The sequence below is a fragment of the Hirundo rustica genome, chromosome 2 (genome assembly GCF_015227805.2).
Source record: "Hirundo rustica isolate bHirRus1 chromosome 2, bHirRus1.pri.v3, whole genome shotgun sequence".
NCBI classification, from domain to species: Eukaryota; Metazoa; Chordata; class Aves; order Passeriformes; family Hirundinidae; genus Hirundo; species Hirundo rustica.
Genome location: NC_053451.1, coordinates 67,001,857 through 67,019,531, shown reverse-complemented (window position 1 = coordinate 67,019,531; position 17,675 = coordinate 67,001,857). Strand labels below are relative to the sequence as shown.

At 36.7% G+C, this 17,675-nt stretch overlaps 1 protein-coding gene across 3 annotated transcripts; it reads right to left on the bottom strand.

Moving 5' to 3' along the window:
• Positions 1 to 125: 125 nt before the first annotated feature.
• On the bottom strand, positions 126 to 17,662 carry BORA (BORA aurora kinase A activator). Of its 3 annotated transcripts, none has more exons than XM_040090358.2 (12): positions 17,615 to 17,662; positions 16,732 to 16,902; positions 15,546 to 15,652; positions 13,144 to 13,189; positions 11,648 to 11,729; positions 10,399 to 10,464; positions 9,589 to 9,645; positions 7,694 to 7,911; positions 6,272 to 6,425; positions 4,638 to 5,239; positions 4,122 to 4,253; positions 126 to 2,653 (listed from the first exon to the last, which is right to left on the bottom strand). In XM_040090358.2, the coding sequence occupies exons 2-12, from the start codon at positions 16,885 to 16,887 to the stop codon at positions 2,468 to 2,470; spliced, it is 1,806 nt and encodes a 601-aa protein (XP_039946292.1). In that variant the 5' UTR covers positions 16,888 to 16,902; positions 17,615 to 17,662; the 3' UTR covers positions 126 to 2,467. The 3 variants fall into 3 exon arrangements, with proteins under 3 accessions (XP_039946292.1, XP_039946283.1, XP_039946300.1); XM_040090349.2 differs by having other exon boundaries at positions 17,504 to 17,647; XM_040090366.1 differs by lacking the exon at positions 17,615 to 17,662 and adding an exon at positions 17,212 to 17,319.
• Positions 17,663 to 17,675: the final 13 nt, after the last annotated feature.

Here is a 17,675-nt window from a genome sequence, read left to right as displayed (position 1 = left end):
CAAACCAGGACAAAAAATACAGGCAATCCATGTGAGGGCATCTTTAATCACTTCCCACGTTCACCTATTTCTGCTCTTACTTTTTTCTTACCTTTAAAAAAATACTAATACAGCATGAAATTAAATACTTTAGGGATTGCTTTTTTTATTTTTGAATACTTCAAAAGCCTCTGATCATTGAACATATTACAAGAACAACCAAAAAGTTTAGTTAAAAAGTAAAACCAAATCTTGATTATACACATAACTCAAAAATCCTGAAACAGATCATAATTTGGGCTACCCTGCTTAACATTCATTAAGTTTACATTACTATTTTAGTAATCACAATTGCAAAAATAAATCCTTTGTACAGTCCTTTCAACTGATTATTGTTAAAATTATCATGACAAACAGAAATGACACAATGTCATACATAACTTGAAAATCTCAGACAAGTTGTATCCTGCTTTTGAGTGACAAAACATAGAAGCTAAAGCTAAGAACACTTTGAAAGGCCAGTTCTAAAAGAATTGTTTCCCAGAAGTCTGAATTCATTTTCTACTTTTAACAAAACTAGTCACTTAAGAGCTATCAATTCAGTGTATTTCCAGCTTCTAGTATAGCACTGTTTGAAGATCATGAAATACTAATATGGCACTAGATTACATTACAAAAATAGTGATTAAATTGCTACAGAAGTAAAAATAATGCACATCATGTTTGCTCATGATCACATGACTTCATTTCTAAAGTTTTTTTTTATTTATTTGTGCAATGTGAGAACTATACAACAATCAAGTGACACAGAGAGACGTTTCCCTTTTTCTTTAATATGCTTATCAGAAAGCCTTCACTAAGAAATTACTAATGAAAGTATTTCAAAAACTGTTCTATTCAAACAACACACAACTCTCAGGTCTAACATGTTGATTTTAATGCCAAGAGATTCTGTTCACACCTCCCCTTTTGAGATTTTTTTTTTTTAATGGTGTTTTGTCATCAAATTTAGATCTGAACAATAGGTTTCAGGCCTAGTGTGCCAATAGCTGCTCATCAGCCACCATCTGTCACTTTGGTACAAGCTTGTGTGTGGGTTGTGGAATAGAACAGAAAGCAGAACTTCCATCCAGTATCCTGGGACATCCTTGCTATGAAAAGAGGAAGACTGCTTCACCTGCAACACTTCTTAGAATGGACTTGTCTTTTTCATTAATCCAACGAAGTTTACCAGAGCTCTATATAGAGCCCAGAAATAGCAGTGTATATCTCTTCCCTCTCAGTCACTAGGGCCACAACATTACCATATGGATTTTTCCCCCATTCACATTTATAAATTCCAGAAGGTTCTTTTAAACAATTACAAGCAAATTCAACCAAATCTGATTTGATTACACAAAGGGAGTTCTGGGCTTCTGACCTGACCTCAATCCATCATTTTAAATCATTGATGATTTTCTTGAAAGGATCAAAGGTTTGCTTGTATTAATGCTTTTGGTAATAAATGGCATGCAAAAGTTAATTATATTTTTAAGGATTTATCTAAATATTTTTGTCATTTATGTAAGCTACATAATAATACTAGGAATTAAACACAGGAGTGAAGTAAAAGTGTAAGGTTTACTTTTATAGGCTGCACTATTTTCTTAGTGATGTACTGAGACCAATGAATGTTACTGCACCTTCTTAGGTTCCTTCTCAAAGAGTACCAAAGCATCAATTCGGACACAAGTGTTCTTCAGAGACACTTGGCAGTGTCAGGTGATCAAGTTTAGCATTAATACAATTACCAAAGCAACAACACTATCTTTTAAGGTAACCAGTAATACATTTTACTTAAGTACCTGGTAAACCTAACTGACATCACAGATTGCTGTAAAATCAAGGGAAAAGCTGTTCAGAAAATTGCAAAACAGCTTCTTTAGACATAAAGCTAATTTTATATTTCTAAGAGAACTAAACTTGGCATTTGCTCTCATCTCACACCAAGCAGTTCACTTCTGTCCAGTCACTTACTCTTGGTACTAGTGATAGTATTTATGAAGTCCACAGTGTATCTGGGTGGAGAAAAGCAATCCACAACCAGACTAATAACCCTTTCACTTTTTCTTTCCCACAAAGAAGAATGTCCCTTTTGCCTTTAGCAGGGACAAATCTTAAAATGTAGGTTATACTGGTTCCTATGCAAGTTATCCTAGGCTGCTCATGGAATCTCCACCCTAGTCACAGAAGGAATACAATTTGGAAAAAAACCTATTGTGTCTCTACAAATCCAGACACCTTTATTTTCAAAAATGATCACTTAATGACACCAATAAATTTCTTAATAAGACCTGAAAAATCCCACATTTAAAAACTCCCTTAATATATACCAAACAATTCATTACATTTGCATTAGAAAAGCAAAATAGTATGTATAATCCAGGTAATTGAGGTCATATGTATAAAAACTTGTTAGAAACCACAGCTTAAATTCTCCATCAAAAAACTACATACCACTTTTGTGAAATCCCTGAACTTGATTTTCATTTTTATGTTTCCAAGCAGAAATGTTGCAAGTTGCATTTTGACCAAATACTGTGCTATGTGTTTTGGCTTTTTGAAAACAGGATTGCTTCTCTGGAGATTTTGTTCTCAGCAACTGATTGTCCTTATGGCTTAAAACAGAACACTCCTAGGTGTATAAGAAAAAGTTAGTTTTAAAACCAATTTAACAGAAATTCTCCAAAAGAAACAAGATCCAAGCTTACTATCTGCAAATTTCAACTATAGTAAGTACCTTAAGTACCAACTCTACCTATCTGAAATGAGAAAGAAATGAAGTAGCATGTTTTTTCTACACAGATCTTTGAAACGTGCTGTCTGCAAGAATTGTCTCATTTCAAGGGCTCACATGAATGTCTGAATAAGCCAGACTTGAATCTTACAGCCAGCAATGTCTGTGCTTTTTTCTTTTCATTCCTTGGGGATTTCTCAGTTGTAAGATCTGAATGACGCACTCACTTAATGCCTTCACGCTATACTCCTAATCTAAAATGCAAGATTTGATTTAGTCAGGACCCAGCAGTTCAAAGACTAACAGTGAGAAAAGGCAGCTCTGTGTCATTGGCACGTCTCTCTAGGACGGGTTTGATACCAGACAATTGATTCTGGTACGTGCACACATAAAATCCATGTCCAACAGAGTCACCACGGCAGGATCTCAGATGAGTATTTTTAGAAGATAATGACAAAATATCTCTCTATTGTTCTTGTAAGGGCACATTTGTCCTTGTCTTAAATGAACAGAGTTTAAAATTTAATGTCAGTGGTCTAAGACACTATCAGTCTGCGCTTCCCCGTGGCAGAGGCTTTTAGCATGTCATCCAGAAATGAAGTCGGGGCTGAATGGGTTTACTTGAGGTTTTTTAATAATCTGGTACTAATGGTCAGTACTGTCTCCCCTTGAAGGACTTTGAAGACATAGCAGACCATAAATTACTAAATTTGTAGCACCATGTGACCATAATTACTGAGAGGAGATATTTGCTCTCTTCTCTAAAGAAACTAGCCTTGTGTCCAATTCTCTGGAAGAAGTAGGACACTTAGGTCCTATCAGTCACAAGATTAAGGGGTTAGGAGCTTTGCTAGATATGTATTATCTTTTGTAACATTTTTTTCAGATAGGGCCTCAAAGGGCTTGTAATCAAAAGGCTTTACCCATGCAGAAAGTTCCCTACTAAGCATGCCAGGTATGGTCTAGGACTTGACACTAAGTTTATAAAAATTAGCAGCAGTTTTTCCCCAGAAATGTCCTTCTCCACAGGCACGTGTTTAAAACTTAGCAATAAATGAAGCAGCAAGAACAAAAGAAACAAAAAGTAGAGACAGACTATAATAGTGATGAGCCTCATTACTACTATTCAGGCATATACCTCAGTTTCCTCCAAAACAACCTTTGCTTTTATCATAAAACATATTAATTTCATTGCCAGTTCAAGATATTTGTCCTGCATTTATTCAACATAGTCTCTGAAATGATGCTACAGTAACATCTTTATTATCATCTGACATCATCTCCCCTCAGACTCCCTGAAACCAAATAAAATGGGGAATGGATGCTTTAGATGGGAAGCGTGTCATTTTTTAACCACAATTCCTACCTTTGTTCTAAGCAGCTGAGATTTATTCTGAAACATGACGGTATTCACATCATTTTCTCTGCAACTGTTTTCAGCCCCCACAGTATCCATAATGCTGTTTCCACAACTCTGTGTATTGTAACCACTGTCCACCTGAAATAAAAAAGCGGGGCTTGAAAAATGTACTGTCATTTAACACAAACAAAACCCTCAGATACCTGATATGATTTGCATTTGATTAACAGAACTTAATCCAACAAACCAACTATGTTTAATAACAAAAGCAAATTGTAAGCAGGTCTGTCAGCATTAGTTTGGATTAAGTTAAACATACTACTGTACATAGCAATACAACAATAATTATAATTCCTATGCTAAGTCCACAGAAAGAGGGGACGGAGGTAAGGGATAAAAGTCACAATACTGCCTGCATGCCATATCCAGTAAGAGAAAATAAAAAATACTTCCAGATTAGTATACGTATTCCAAGTTATGTTAAACTCAGTTTTACAGAGAAACAAAAAGCTTTATTTTTACCTGAATACTACTGTTGTCACAAGGAATTGCACTGCTTTCTGCAAGAGGTGACATGCACATGCGAGAGCTTTCAATACTGAAAGTAATGCCTGTCATAAAGCTGGTCATTGGTGTATTGCTACTGCCAACGGTTTCTTTTATCCAAGTGTTTTCCTCTGACACTTCAGCTGCATCAGCCATGTCTACAGTATTACTTTCCTTTAAGCCTTCTATATCCCGAAATGATGACAACCTTTGATGACAACCTTCTGAGTGATCTGGTGCAATAGACACAGTTGTCACCACAAGATGTGCACCATGTGCAAAAGTATCACTGTCTTCCTGATGTAAGTTTATCCTATTGTCCATTTCTGGGAACCGAGCTTCTGCTGGAGAAGAGTTTTCCTTGTCTTCCTCATCCTCATCACGATTCTCAACAGCAATTGGTATTCTAATGACAGAAGTCTGATATTGGGCATTTCCTCTACATGCTCCAAGCCTCATAGGAGAGCAATTTTTAATTGGAGAACAACCATCTATGTAAGGACTTCTTGTACTTGGGGGTGTCATTCTGTTTGAGGAAGAAGGAATATCTGGAGAACGAAACGTAAATTTTCTTTGGTCTGAAAAAAAACAACCGAAGTTTAGCTCCACCTGATATATGATAGAAAAACTAATCATTCTCAGGGCTCTACAGTCCACTGCATAATTTATAGCCAACTACAGAGTATTTCACTGACTGTTGCCTCCCAACTAAACAAGCAACCCCAAAAACCAAACCCATCACCCACACATTTCAGCTACCATGGTAAAGACAAGTTTTTATCCCACCAAATTTCTTTTCTATGACATGATTTGCCATATTGGAGACCATGTATTTTCAAATGACATTACTATACAGTATTCAAAGAAAAAAATGAATGAAGGCTGGTTCTATGTTTTTTTCCTAAACAAATGTCAATACACAATCAGTAGGCGTTTAAATTTTTGGCAGCAACAAAGATAAAACAAGTGAGAAAACATCTGTGCAATCTTCATATATGATGGTGTAAAATACCATTAATCAAAATGTGTAAAAGTCATGCATAAATATGTATAATTATGCCAAACATTTATAACCATATATAAACAAGGCATTAAGCCTTACCAGGTATGGACACAGCATGAAACAGTGACATTTTCTAGAGCAATGAGGACACAAAATGTTTGTGATTTCTTCATTTGTCGTATCCTTTCAAATAATCTTCATGATTTGAAAGTTCAAGCTATACATTCTTTGCCCATTGACATTAAAATGCCTTTAAGTTGGGCAAAATCAGAATTGTAACCTGACTCAGTTCAGGCATGTGGCTTTAAAACCCCTCCCACACTAAATTAAATTAACCCTTTTAACTTTTCATCACTCTTATTAGGTCTCAAAGCCTTTTTCCAAAGTATTTTCCCTAGCTGATCAGTTGCAAGCATATACATTTAACTGTTTTACATATTTCACTGCTGAACAGCAGATATAATATGCCTCACAGAGGAGACTGCTGGTCTGCCAAGCACAGGAACTCAGCTCCAAACAGAAAAAGGTTCCACTAAGAATTTAGAAGTTGTTACAATAAAAATATATTACTCAAGATAAGAGTAATACATACACAATCAAACCATACCTGAGAGTGGTGTTTTTCTTATGTGAAAAGCAATTGGTGAAAAAGCAGGAGAACCATTATGTGCAGGAGACCCCTCTGAAAATGGGGGACTGGTTATACTTCCCAGACTATAAGCTCTTGTTCCTCCCTGAATAGGACTTGATGAAAACTGAGCCTTCAGAATTAAAAAACAAAAAACCAAACAAACAAAAACAAAACACCACAGACCATTATTTTCATAATGTAAGCTTTGGCTAATATATATATATATAAATTTGTTCTAACTAAAATGCTGAATATGGCAGCACTGGGAAAGACTAATCCTTTACAATGACAGCTTAACTTAAATGTTCCAATTGCAGCTCTTCACCTGGACCTTAAGCCTCCACACAGGGTAAAAGGGCAATGGACATAGACCGTCACATAATACCAGCTAGGACTATTTTATCCACTATATTTAAGAACTATGAGAAACCTAAATAGAGAATTAATGCTATCTGGGTATCTAGTCAAGTGTTTAACCTATATGTCTTACTCATCACTGAAGATGAAAGTCAGCCACTATTCATATTTTAATGTACTCCAATCTACTTAATTCAGCAGCAGATACAGAAGTGATTCTCTTTAAGAGAATGACCTTGCTTAAGACCATCATGCAAACAAAACAAAAACAAAACACCAAACAAACAACAACAACAACTCCAAAACTCACCCCCCCTCATCCCTGCATCACTTCTGGCACTATAATTATATTGTAGGAATTCTTTACTAGGTTACCCTTTTTGTTTAAGCTGCACTATCCTCGTGTAGGTAGTTTTTTTCCATGCACTTCAAACAACCAAACAGATGAAAATTATCACCTAAACCACTTTAGCTGTGCTGTGTCTACATAGGGATAAGGTTCACCTTGTTTAGTTTAAAAAATGGATATTATGTTCTGTGTTCTAATAAATGTCTATTCTTCTGAAATCTCTGGCCAATGGGAAAGAAAAAGGCACATTTAGCACCGCACTTCAAAGATCCACAAGTAATTTCTTCCACTATAAATGAGTTTATGAGATTTAAAGGAAATATAATTATATCGCATGTTCATATCAACTGATATTGTAGGCAGCAATTAATGGATTTAAACAGGACTTTTGTAGACACGTTTTATTTTTAAAAAAAGTTTTAACATACTTTCAGCAAGTCTTTTGTATGTTTTAATTTCTACTTGCTTTTCATAACAAAATTAAAACATAATTCCCAATAAAAAAAGAATAGCAACGTAACAAAGTAATTGGAAATAATATAAAGTCAGTAATATATTCTTTCAAGACTTTTGTTCACATATTTTTTTCAGAATTTGGAAAAAAAAAAATCAAATAAGAAAAAACAAAATTTTAGTCTAACACCTACTCTCTCAAAGTACATCCCACCCAGCCCACAAAACAGGCTACTTACTGAACTAGACGTGTCCAGGGGGCTTCTGCACCGGACTGGAGACAATTCTATTGAACAAAGCACTCCAAGTTGCTGACTCCCACATGGACTATGCAGAGAAGGGGACAAACATGCAGATACATTCCCATTTTCTTCTAAAAACAGCTTTCTTCTGAGTGATGAAGAGCTCAGATTTTCCTGAGACTGATCTGCAAATTCATCAGTTCTAAAATATTCACCTAGAAATGTGGGGGAAAAATTGTTTCCAATATGAACACAGAAAAAACCCTATTCCATTACAGAGACATGTATAATTCAATTAAAACATTTAATCTAATTTACCAATACAGCAACTAATTAATGTTTAGGCACCTATCCTAAAGGTTTGCTTGTCATTCCTACAAAAAGTCACATCTGTCTACTAAGGTTTGTTCCACTTCTGCCTATCATCCCTTAATAGTAAAGTCTGAATTTAAAAAGATAAAAAAAATTGGCTTCTATCTCCTTATTGGTCTTTCCCCAGAATTGTATTATTCCTCACATCTGAGTTGTCAAACAGGAATTATTTTACTACCCAAGCAAACATAGACTCTTATTCAGGTCATCAATATGCTTTGATGGTCTTCATGATACATCCAGAGGCAAACGAGGTTAGACTTGAAGAAAGTCCAAGGAGTTAGCTGTTCACAGAAGGAAAGCACAAACTAACACCCATTAAAATATACTTGGATTTATCAGATTATTTTAGGGATTTTTTCTTTTGCTCTATTCTAGTTGGACATTCCCTGTAGGAGAAATTTTTCAGGAACTCCCAAACTATGTAATGATGGAAGCATTTGTTAAGACAAAAAACAAAGGCAATAAATACGGTTCTATTTTGTTGGCCCATAGTCAGGGTTCTGAATTTCACTACTGGGATAGGAGCATGCAGCCAATATGCTCTGAGCTGACTGTACCCACTGTGCCCACCTATGAGGTGTAGGATCAGGCCCTTCCAGCCCCCTTGCTTGAGGAGGTGGCAGTAAATGATGTAGCACTTATAATCAGACAGTTAATTTGGACTCCTTACTCTTCACTCAGCAGTCATGGCTTTTTTACCACCACACAACTTCTAGTCCACACCATGGTTTCAGGTACACTAAAGCCAGAGTTACAGCTCAGCTTTACTCAAGGCAAGGTTGGGCTTTGAGAATCCTGGCCAACATCTGCAAACCAAACAGCTTTGCTAAGACATATTACTGCTCTGTTTGGGAGAGGGCACAGCCTATCTTCTGCGTATTACCTTTCAGGCACTCAGAACTGTTAACCAATTTCATAGAATCATAGAGCATCCTGAGTTGGAAGGGACCCACTGGGATCATGGAGTCCAGCTCCTGGCTCTGTGCAGGACCTCCCAAGAGTCACACCATGTGCCTGAGAGCACTGTCCAAACGATTCTTGAACTCTGTCAGGCTGGTGCTGGGACCACATCCCTGAGGAGCCTCTTCCAGTGCCCAACCACCCTCTGGGTGAAGAAACTTTTCCTGATATCCAACCTAAATCTCCCCAACACAACTTCAGGCCATTCCCACAGGTCTCGTCACTGGTCACCAGAGAAAATAGATCAATGCCTGCCCCTTCTGTTCCCCTCATGAGGTAATTGTAGAAGGCAGTGAGGTTTCTCCTCAATTACCTGCAATAGAACAATTTCCAGCCGACCTCCATATCCATCCTTTTTTATCTTTACATTCACACTCAAATCCTATCATTTAAGTCACATGTTCCATGCAACATGCAGTAACTGTCTACTTAGAATACATATTTAAAACTTTCATACATTTTGTTTTCAGTATTTCACAAGACAAACCCAGCCAACAATACAAAATCAAGTTTCTACTTATACTTTCATAATTAAATTTAGATATTGCATGACATACCTAGTATTTTCTCTAAATTAAAATCCACTGGCAAAGACAGTACTGTCTGACAAGCAGCTGCAATGAATAAAACCAACAAAATTAGCTTACAGTGACCTTTTACTAAAGCTGTAGAAACAAAAATTCACTTTCAAATTGCACTGCAATTGAGCCATTTAAATTACAGTTGCAATAAGAAGAAAGAGTGTTAATTAACAAGTCCGATTCTTATTTGACAACACAACATGCAGCACACTAGGCTTAGAGATAAAAACCCAAGAGTTTTAAGAATGCCTCTCTGGAGCCTTTTATGTTAACTGAGAAGAGAGGTCTCTGAAGAAATGAAGGATTCAAAAGGAAGTAGCAGAAAAATCAAAATACCTTGGGGAAAACCAGTAACTATTTATCTAAAATGATGCAGTTTAAAAGATGTATTAAGATTTCTGATATTTATTTGGCATAGAAAATAATCATGATTCTCTAACCCAAACCAGTCCAACATATTACAGGGCTTTGAAAACCATAATTACTTGTAAATCCGAAGCTCACATTCACTTTTTAATCCAGAAAAAGTACAGAGTTGGAAAAAATTCACTCCACAGTCTACAAGGGACTTAATTTCTTACTTGAAAAAATACAACAGAATATAATAGAATTAAATTCCTATGAGAAATAGATACTGAAATTAGTAGTACCACACAGTTTGAGAAAAACTATTTCTACTGTAACACTAGCAAACAAATAATTTCCTTTTGAAATTAAATAGCCATTAAAAATGGGTTATTTTTCTTGAGAGAAAGTCTGTAATTTTAGGCATTGCCTTTTACTCACCATTGCTTTTCCCAGGCTGCAAGCTCAGCTGTCTTCCAATTGGAGAAATGTTATTTATATCTATGGCTGGAAAACATAGAACTTAAATTTAAATATGCACTGCACATAGTTTTGAAATGCAGTGACATTAAGTTAGAATACTTAATACAACCAAACAAATATTTTGCATCAATGCAAAGATTAGAAAGGAGTACTGAGAAAAGGTTAGCATTACAGCTATCAAGAGAATTTCAGCATGTTTCTATTCAAAAAAAGCTTAGTGAAGAAGCATCAACATTGCCCAAAACTTTGTGTCCTCCCATCTCTATATGAAAGAGATTTAAAACAAACTAATTCATGCTCAGCTAAACAGGCTGTGTTCAAGTAAAACACATTTCTAGAAAATCATTCAGTCTGGACTGGAGTCTGGACTTTTTTTATGCAGCGGAAGAACACATTAGACCATTTTCTTTCACCATTCACTTTACTAGATTTCAGATTATGTCTTACGTTCTCTGCCCTTAAAGTGACTATCTTACAACTGACAATTAAAAATACACTATCCACACGCTGTATCTCCTTGATAAAAAAAATTAAAATCTTAGCCTTTTCCAAATCTCGCTAAAATCCCCACTTATTTAAGACTTTCACACCCAACAACAGGGCATGCAAACAATACTTTATAGCTCACATTTTTCCATCTTATAATCCATTTGTTCTGTATTCTGCTAGTTATTTATAAACTTCAATAAGAGCATTAAGAACAAAATCTAACAGCAGCAGAAATGAAATAAACTTAGAAAAGCCATGACTAGTGGCAGGGAGCTAGCAGGATGACAACAGAAATTTATGCTGCTAGTAAGGGTAAAATAATATAGAAATCCATTTCCAATATGCTTATATGGTGAGGAAGGACATGCAAATATCTGAAGAAAAAAAGTGAAGTAGAAGACTTGGCTATTACCAGTATCAACACAGTTGATAGTTATAGATACAAAGTTATGTGTGTAAATTAAAATGGTTGCTGACAGATTATTAAGGTACAAATTATTTAAGAACAAAGAGCAAGAATAACAAAAGTGAAAAATTCTATTAGACTTTTAATAAATTGTTTTTAAACAAAGAAAGCGCTTGGAGACAACAGCTGAAAATCAGTTGTGCCATATTTTATCACTGGTTCTTAAAATTTAAACTGAGTTGAAAAAAAAAATTATGCTTGATAATTTCTCCAAGTTATATTATTTTGTGTGGACACTCAAAAGCAACTTACATTTAGTTGAATTAAACTGAGAAACTTGCTTGCCTTCATGTTCAGTCCAAGGAGAAGGAACAATGAGTTTTTTTGTGAAAAACTGGAGTAGAATAAAAACAAACCATCTCAACACTTTTTAAAATTTTCAATTTAAATTTAACTAGTACCCTGAACAAGGAAAAAAAAAAAAAAAAAGGTAGAATATTTCGTTATTTTAGGCCCAAAGAGGTTAAAGAAAAAAAAAAATTGGTGTGAAGACCCCTGTGTTCTTTTATGACACATAGCACCTCAACTCTTTCAAGTCTGCAGCGTGAAAATTATACACAAGTTTCATTTAACAATAATTACGCATTTTAAAAATTGAATTGTCACTACCATGCTTCTTGCATAGTAGTTTTAAAATAACTATTTTAAAGTTTTCAGTTTTTAAGTTTTATTTTGACAATTGAGCTATTTGACAGAAGTGACAGACACTGCAGTAACAGTAAAAGTGATAAACCAAGGCTTTTTGGCAACACTATTAGTGTTAGTGTATTTGGCTAAACTGGTTAGTGGTAAAACACTTCTAAATACTGGCACTTCAGCTTTTTCTGTGAACCAGAAACTCTGTCTATCATCACAGTTGCACTGAGAAACACCCTGATGCTGAGGAAATGAACATTCTTACAAAGCTTTAAGAAACACATGGCAAATCCTGCTCTCAAATAAATGCAAGACTCAAAGTAAATGAAAAAACTCAGCTTGAAACATGCAACTATTAAATGCATAATTTTTATCAGAGATAGGATTTCAAGCTGTTTGGTTGCTTAATCCATTAGGTTATATCTCACAAAGAAAAAATACTCCTTTTAATGCAAATTTAGAACAACAGAGCATCTTAGCTGCAGGTCAACTACACAGCTCCTTTATGGAATCATAAATCATTTCTTGTTCATAGCAACAGAAATTGATAGGCCTGCCTATCAGAGAGACTTATCTATTTTTTTTAATTGAAATAACATTGAAGATTTCTGTAGAGAATATTTTAAACACTTCACTTTTCCTTCTCTGCTAGCCAAATGAATAGTGAAAAATGAAATGAAAAATGGATGGAAAAATACAAGCTACCAGAATAAAGTCTTCCATCCACCTAAGCAGAATTTGGAAGAAATAAAAAAATCACACAAATTCTCCAATATTTCAAAAAATGCAGTATCACTCCAATAGTTATGTAAACCCCCAAATTCTCAATCATTGCTTTTAACCTGATAACTATAAGAGTTATATTACTTCTACACTACCACTAGCCAAGCAAAATGAAAGAAAAAAAAAAAATCTGTTGTTTTGACCTACACGTATCTGAAAGAGGAGGGGAAGAAAAGAAGTGTGTGGATTCCAACTACAACAGCAAGGGATGAGGGTACAAAATTACTTTCTTACTGAAATATAATAGGCTTCTGGATTTTGAAATCCTGTAAAAGACATGGATCTTTTCTGTAGACAAATCAATATTTGATAGCACAAAGTTCTATTACCTCCTCAATAGCTTTTTGCCTTCTGTCTTCTGTCTCCTTATCAATTCTAAGTAACAAATGAAAAACAACTCAATTATCAAAACCATCACGCAAGTAGGAAAATACGATGTAAAGTCCAGCCATATAATAGTTTATAGATGCTCAAGAGAAACTTTATAAATTAAATTGCACTAAACCATAAATCTTATGATGTTTTTACTCTTACATGCAACAATCACATACTATAAATTTAGAGATATAAATGCACTTCTCAATTCAGTTGATTTGAAAAAGATTCGCACCATTTAAAAGTACATAATAGCAAATATTCTGTTTACTCAGCATCTCTGGACAAAAACTGAATCATAACTGATCTTCCAAAATAATGTCGTATGAATATATTTTACTGTTAAAGATAACATGAGATTAGACTTGCACTATAAAACCAAGCAAACTAAAAAACCTGAGCTGTAAGGAATTAGAGGGCAACTGAAAACACTCCTGGAAGCCGCACACTCAAATACCTGACACAGCCCACTTTCCCAGCACAGAGTTCTCCCTAGTCAAATACCCAGTCTGCCACACTTTCTTCAGTATCATATTTCAGTTGCTAATAATGGATATATTTCCTTATGCAGCTTTTAACTTCGTTTTTAAAAAAGTATTGTAGTTACTTCAGCTACTTCATGATGTGTGAGGTTCTATATTTATATTTCCTCTAATGGTCACCTTCAAGCCTGACTTTCAGTTACTACAATGCAATTTATTGTAAAATTTTTTGAAGCTTATAAGTGTTCATCACTGTCTTAGCTGAACCACCCAATATTTTCATTCACAGTTCATGTACCTGAATTACTCTTGAATAATTTTAGAAACCAGTCAGATAACAAGATATTATTAGATATACAAGCACACATAGATGTGTCTAATACATAAACTCTCATAGCTCTTTTATGCTTATCAGAGTTTGAATATATCTGCAATGTTTGGACATGCCACCTTCAATTACATCTGCCTAGATGATGCTAAAGTGACAGATCTATGGAGGCACTTGCAGAGTTATTGTACCAAAAAAAAAAGCAGTCACTTTGTAATTATGTATACATATGCACTAAAACATGCAAGCATCAACACAGCAAATCTACACATTGTCAAGCTAGCCTTTCTAGTCACAGCAGATGATTAAAAAAAAAAAAAAAAAAGAACCACAGTAATTATGAAACAGTGGGACAGACTGAAAGGGCTGAAAGGGCCCCCTGAGACAATGTGTGTTTATATCTGTATCACTCATCATCACTGAATTGTCACCCAGGTCACCTCCATTAAAGCTAGTTTGTCTGAATAAGGTTCCAGAAACAATGTAATTAACTCCCTAAAAACATAAGGCTTAAGGCCTAAGAATGTATAAGAAGCATTAGTCTGAAACCTTCTGGCTACTAGAGGAAGGACAGGAAACATTAAGACCTGGTGATTCAGCTACAGCTGGGGACAGTTATAGTCCTACAGCTTTTATTATTCAAAAAGAGATGCAGGTTCAGTCACACTAAGAACCATAAGCTACTTCACAGTATTTTTTATGATGAGGGTGTTGAAACACTGGAATGGGTTGCTTGGAGAGGTGGTAGATGCCCCATCCCTGGAAATATTCATGATCAAGGTGGATAGGACTGAGCAACCTGATCAGGACTGGATTGTTATTCTGTTCCTGCAGTGCTTCATGCCACGAGGGGCAGTTCTTTGCGCAAGCTTGTATCTGAAAAATGTCTACAGGATTCGCCACTAAGGCCTCCCATTGGCTACTTTCACTTGGTATGTCATTCCTTCTCTACCACCCACGTGTAAGATTATCCCTCAGGTTCCAAACACCAAGACTGTTTTACCCACCCATTTTCCTCATACAAGTTATTTTCAGAGAAAGGAAAAAGTTGAGATAAAGTTCCCAAACTACTTCAAGTAACTAGCACTGGTGCCCCCTCCTTCACATGAAGTCTAATCTATACCTTTAAAAGGGAGTACTGGGGCTTCCCCAGCCAGTGTTCCCAGGTCTACCTGTCTGCAGGAACCCCAGAGACCAAAGAAGCCTCACCCCAGAGCATTCTGAGAAGATAAACTGCGTTGTAACAAGGAGCAGGAGAGGTAGCCTGGTAATGATTACTGGCAAGACATTTTCTTGCTTCCACTAATTGCTTTTATCTGTCTGTTTTCCAAACTGCAATCAGAGTAGATCAGCAGCCCTTAATATTATAAGAAAGCAACACAGAGATAGCCTCATCCAAATATTATATCCAGATCATGTAAAAAAAATGTGTTAAAAGATTTGAATAAAAAGTCTTTAATTTTATGCTGAAATGTTAATAAAGCAGAAGAATGAGTGTCCTAGTATTAAAGCTAAGTTAGCTGCATAAAAATAGATTGTAAGTTACCTAGCATGGCTCAAATACATTCCTTGGCGTCGAATGTCTTCCGAGTCTATTTCCACAGGATTTATCAGAGCAAGCTGATCAATAGACCACCTGAATTTTCCTGGTGTCTAAAAAAAGAAACAGGCATCTTAATGCTTGCTATTCTAAAAATATAAAAATAAAACCACAAGACAAAGCTCAACAGAACAAATGCAATCACAGCTTCCATATAGTTTCTGTCAAAAACAATCAAAAGTGTTTCTATTTAAATGATCTACTCAAAGAAAAAGTAAGTCAGCTGGGCTTCTTATCCTGCTGGTAGTGGTATCACATTTTTTTACAACATAAGTGGAAGGTTACAGCTGGTATTTACAGAGGTATCGGTTTCTTCTCAATTTCTATGGACACATCTACTAAAGATACATAATTTGGGATGAACTTATATTGCTTCTTAATTGCCACAATCCAAACTGTGGTTCCATGAAAACCCAGTATCCTAACCCACGTTATCTAAACAACAGAGCAGTCTTCCATTCACTTCCCATTTCTAAGAATACCAGAGCTGCAACACCATGTGCATCCTGCAACGCCTGCTCAAAAATGTCACACATAGGGCACGACAGAACCCAATTCAGAAACAAAGCAGCTTCACCCCTTTATTTGACAACTACAAAATACTGTTCAAATATATTTGGAAAATTATCTAGCGAGTCTTTTTAGTTTCATCTCTATGGCTTATCAGAAAATAATTTCAACTGCAAACCAGTATGCAATTCACAACTAAAAAAAAAAGTTATAGATTCACAAAATCATTTCCTGAAATACAGAAACAGCTCACAATGTAAGTGCAATTAAGTTTTATTTGCAGCCAGCCTACTTAGCATCTAAGTAGAAATTGGTTTTCTCCAGTTTAAGTAGGACCAGAGTACCACATTCAACAACTGGTCTTTATCTACTTTCTACTGGTTTTAGCACTCAACTGCTAATAACTAAAGACAAAATAAATTTAGGAAGGGAGAAAGACTAAGTGGCAACATCAGTATTTAAAACCAATGTAGTTCTGTAAAGAGAAGAAACTCCAAATGCCACCAAAGTTCTTTGGCTCGATACACACATTGAAGTACACTAAATAAAATACCCTTTTTAATGCATTTGAAAATCTTAGCACAATATCTGTACAGTTACATAACTAACGACCAGATCTTACAGATGAGGATTTCGTTGACTTTAAGACCAAAGGACTGGAAACAATCTGCTCCTGAAGAGTGTAATAATCACTGGGACTTTCAAAAGGATTCAGGATTGTGACTCGTCCCGGAGTTTCTGGTGTTATCTGCATTTTAGCTTCTTCCTTATCACCCATAACACTAAGCTATACCTGAAAAAGAGGGGGAGCAAAATTAAGGAAAACATTGAAACCACACTTTTGACATTTCAGGGCCACCCTGAAGGCTTTGGGAAAAGGGAATTAATCATTTTAAGGCACCGGCAACATTTCAAAAACGAAGTTAGCTATGTCTTGGACCTAATGATATAAAGTTAATAAATAAGGCTAGTACGAAAAATTGCAAACAGAAACTATGAAAACGAGTTAAGAAAGAACACGAAGAGGGGGATTAACACAAACACACACCCAAGCAAGGGCAAAACAACAAGCAAACGACAAAAATCCAACAAGCAAACAAACCCCAACTAAGCACCAGAAGAGACCAAAGCCGTCCTGCCTGCACACGGGGCCAGCCCGGCTGCGGGCGGGGGGACGCGCGGTGCCGGCCGGGGCAGCGATAACGCCCCGGGCCCGTCCCGCTCCGCCCGGGCGCTAAAACCGCCCGCCCTCCGCCTCAACGGGCCGGGGGCAGCCCCAGCCCTCGCGGGGTTCCGGCAGGAGAGCAGCTCCCGGGCCCCGACCGCTCCCGCGCCTCCGGCCGCAAAGGGGACGGGAGCCCCGGGGGAAGCGGTCCCGCTGAGCCCCTTCTCACACTTCTCCCCGGGACGGTGCCACCGCGCCAAGCCGCTCGCCGCTCTCCCAAGCCCCGCCGCCGAGGAGGCGATGCCGGGAATGCCGGGACTGCCCAGGACGCGGGCACAACCACCTGCCGCCGTTATCCGGCCGCCGCCGCCGCGCCGCTCCCGCCCTCGCCGCGCCGGGCG

Excerpts from the sequence above, each read along its gene's own strand:
- BORA (XM_040090358.2), bottom strand. The coding sequence starts at position 16,887 with ATGGGTGATAAGGAAGAAGCTAAAATGCAGATAACACCAGAAACTCCG. Across the intron at positions 15,653-16,731 it reads AGTCAACGAAATCCTCATCT|ACACCAGGAAAATTCAGGTG; the intron begins GTAAGATCTGGT and ends TTCTTTTTTTAG. Across the intron at positions 13,190-15,545 it reads ATGTATTTGAGCCATGCTAG|AATTGATAAGGAGACAGAAG; the intron begins GTAACTTACAAT and ends TTTGTTACTTAG.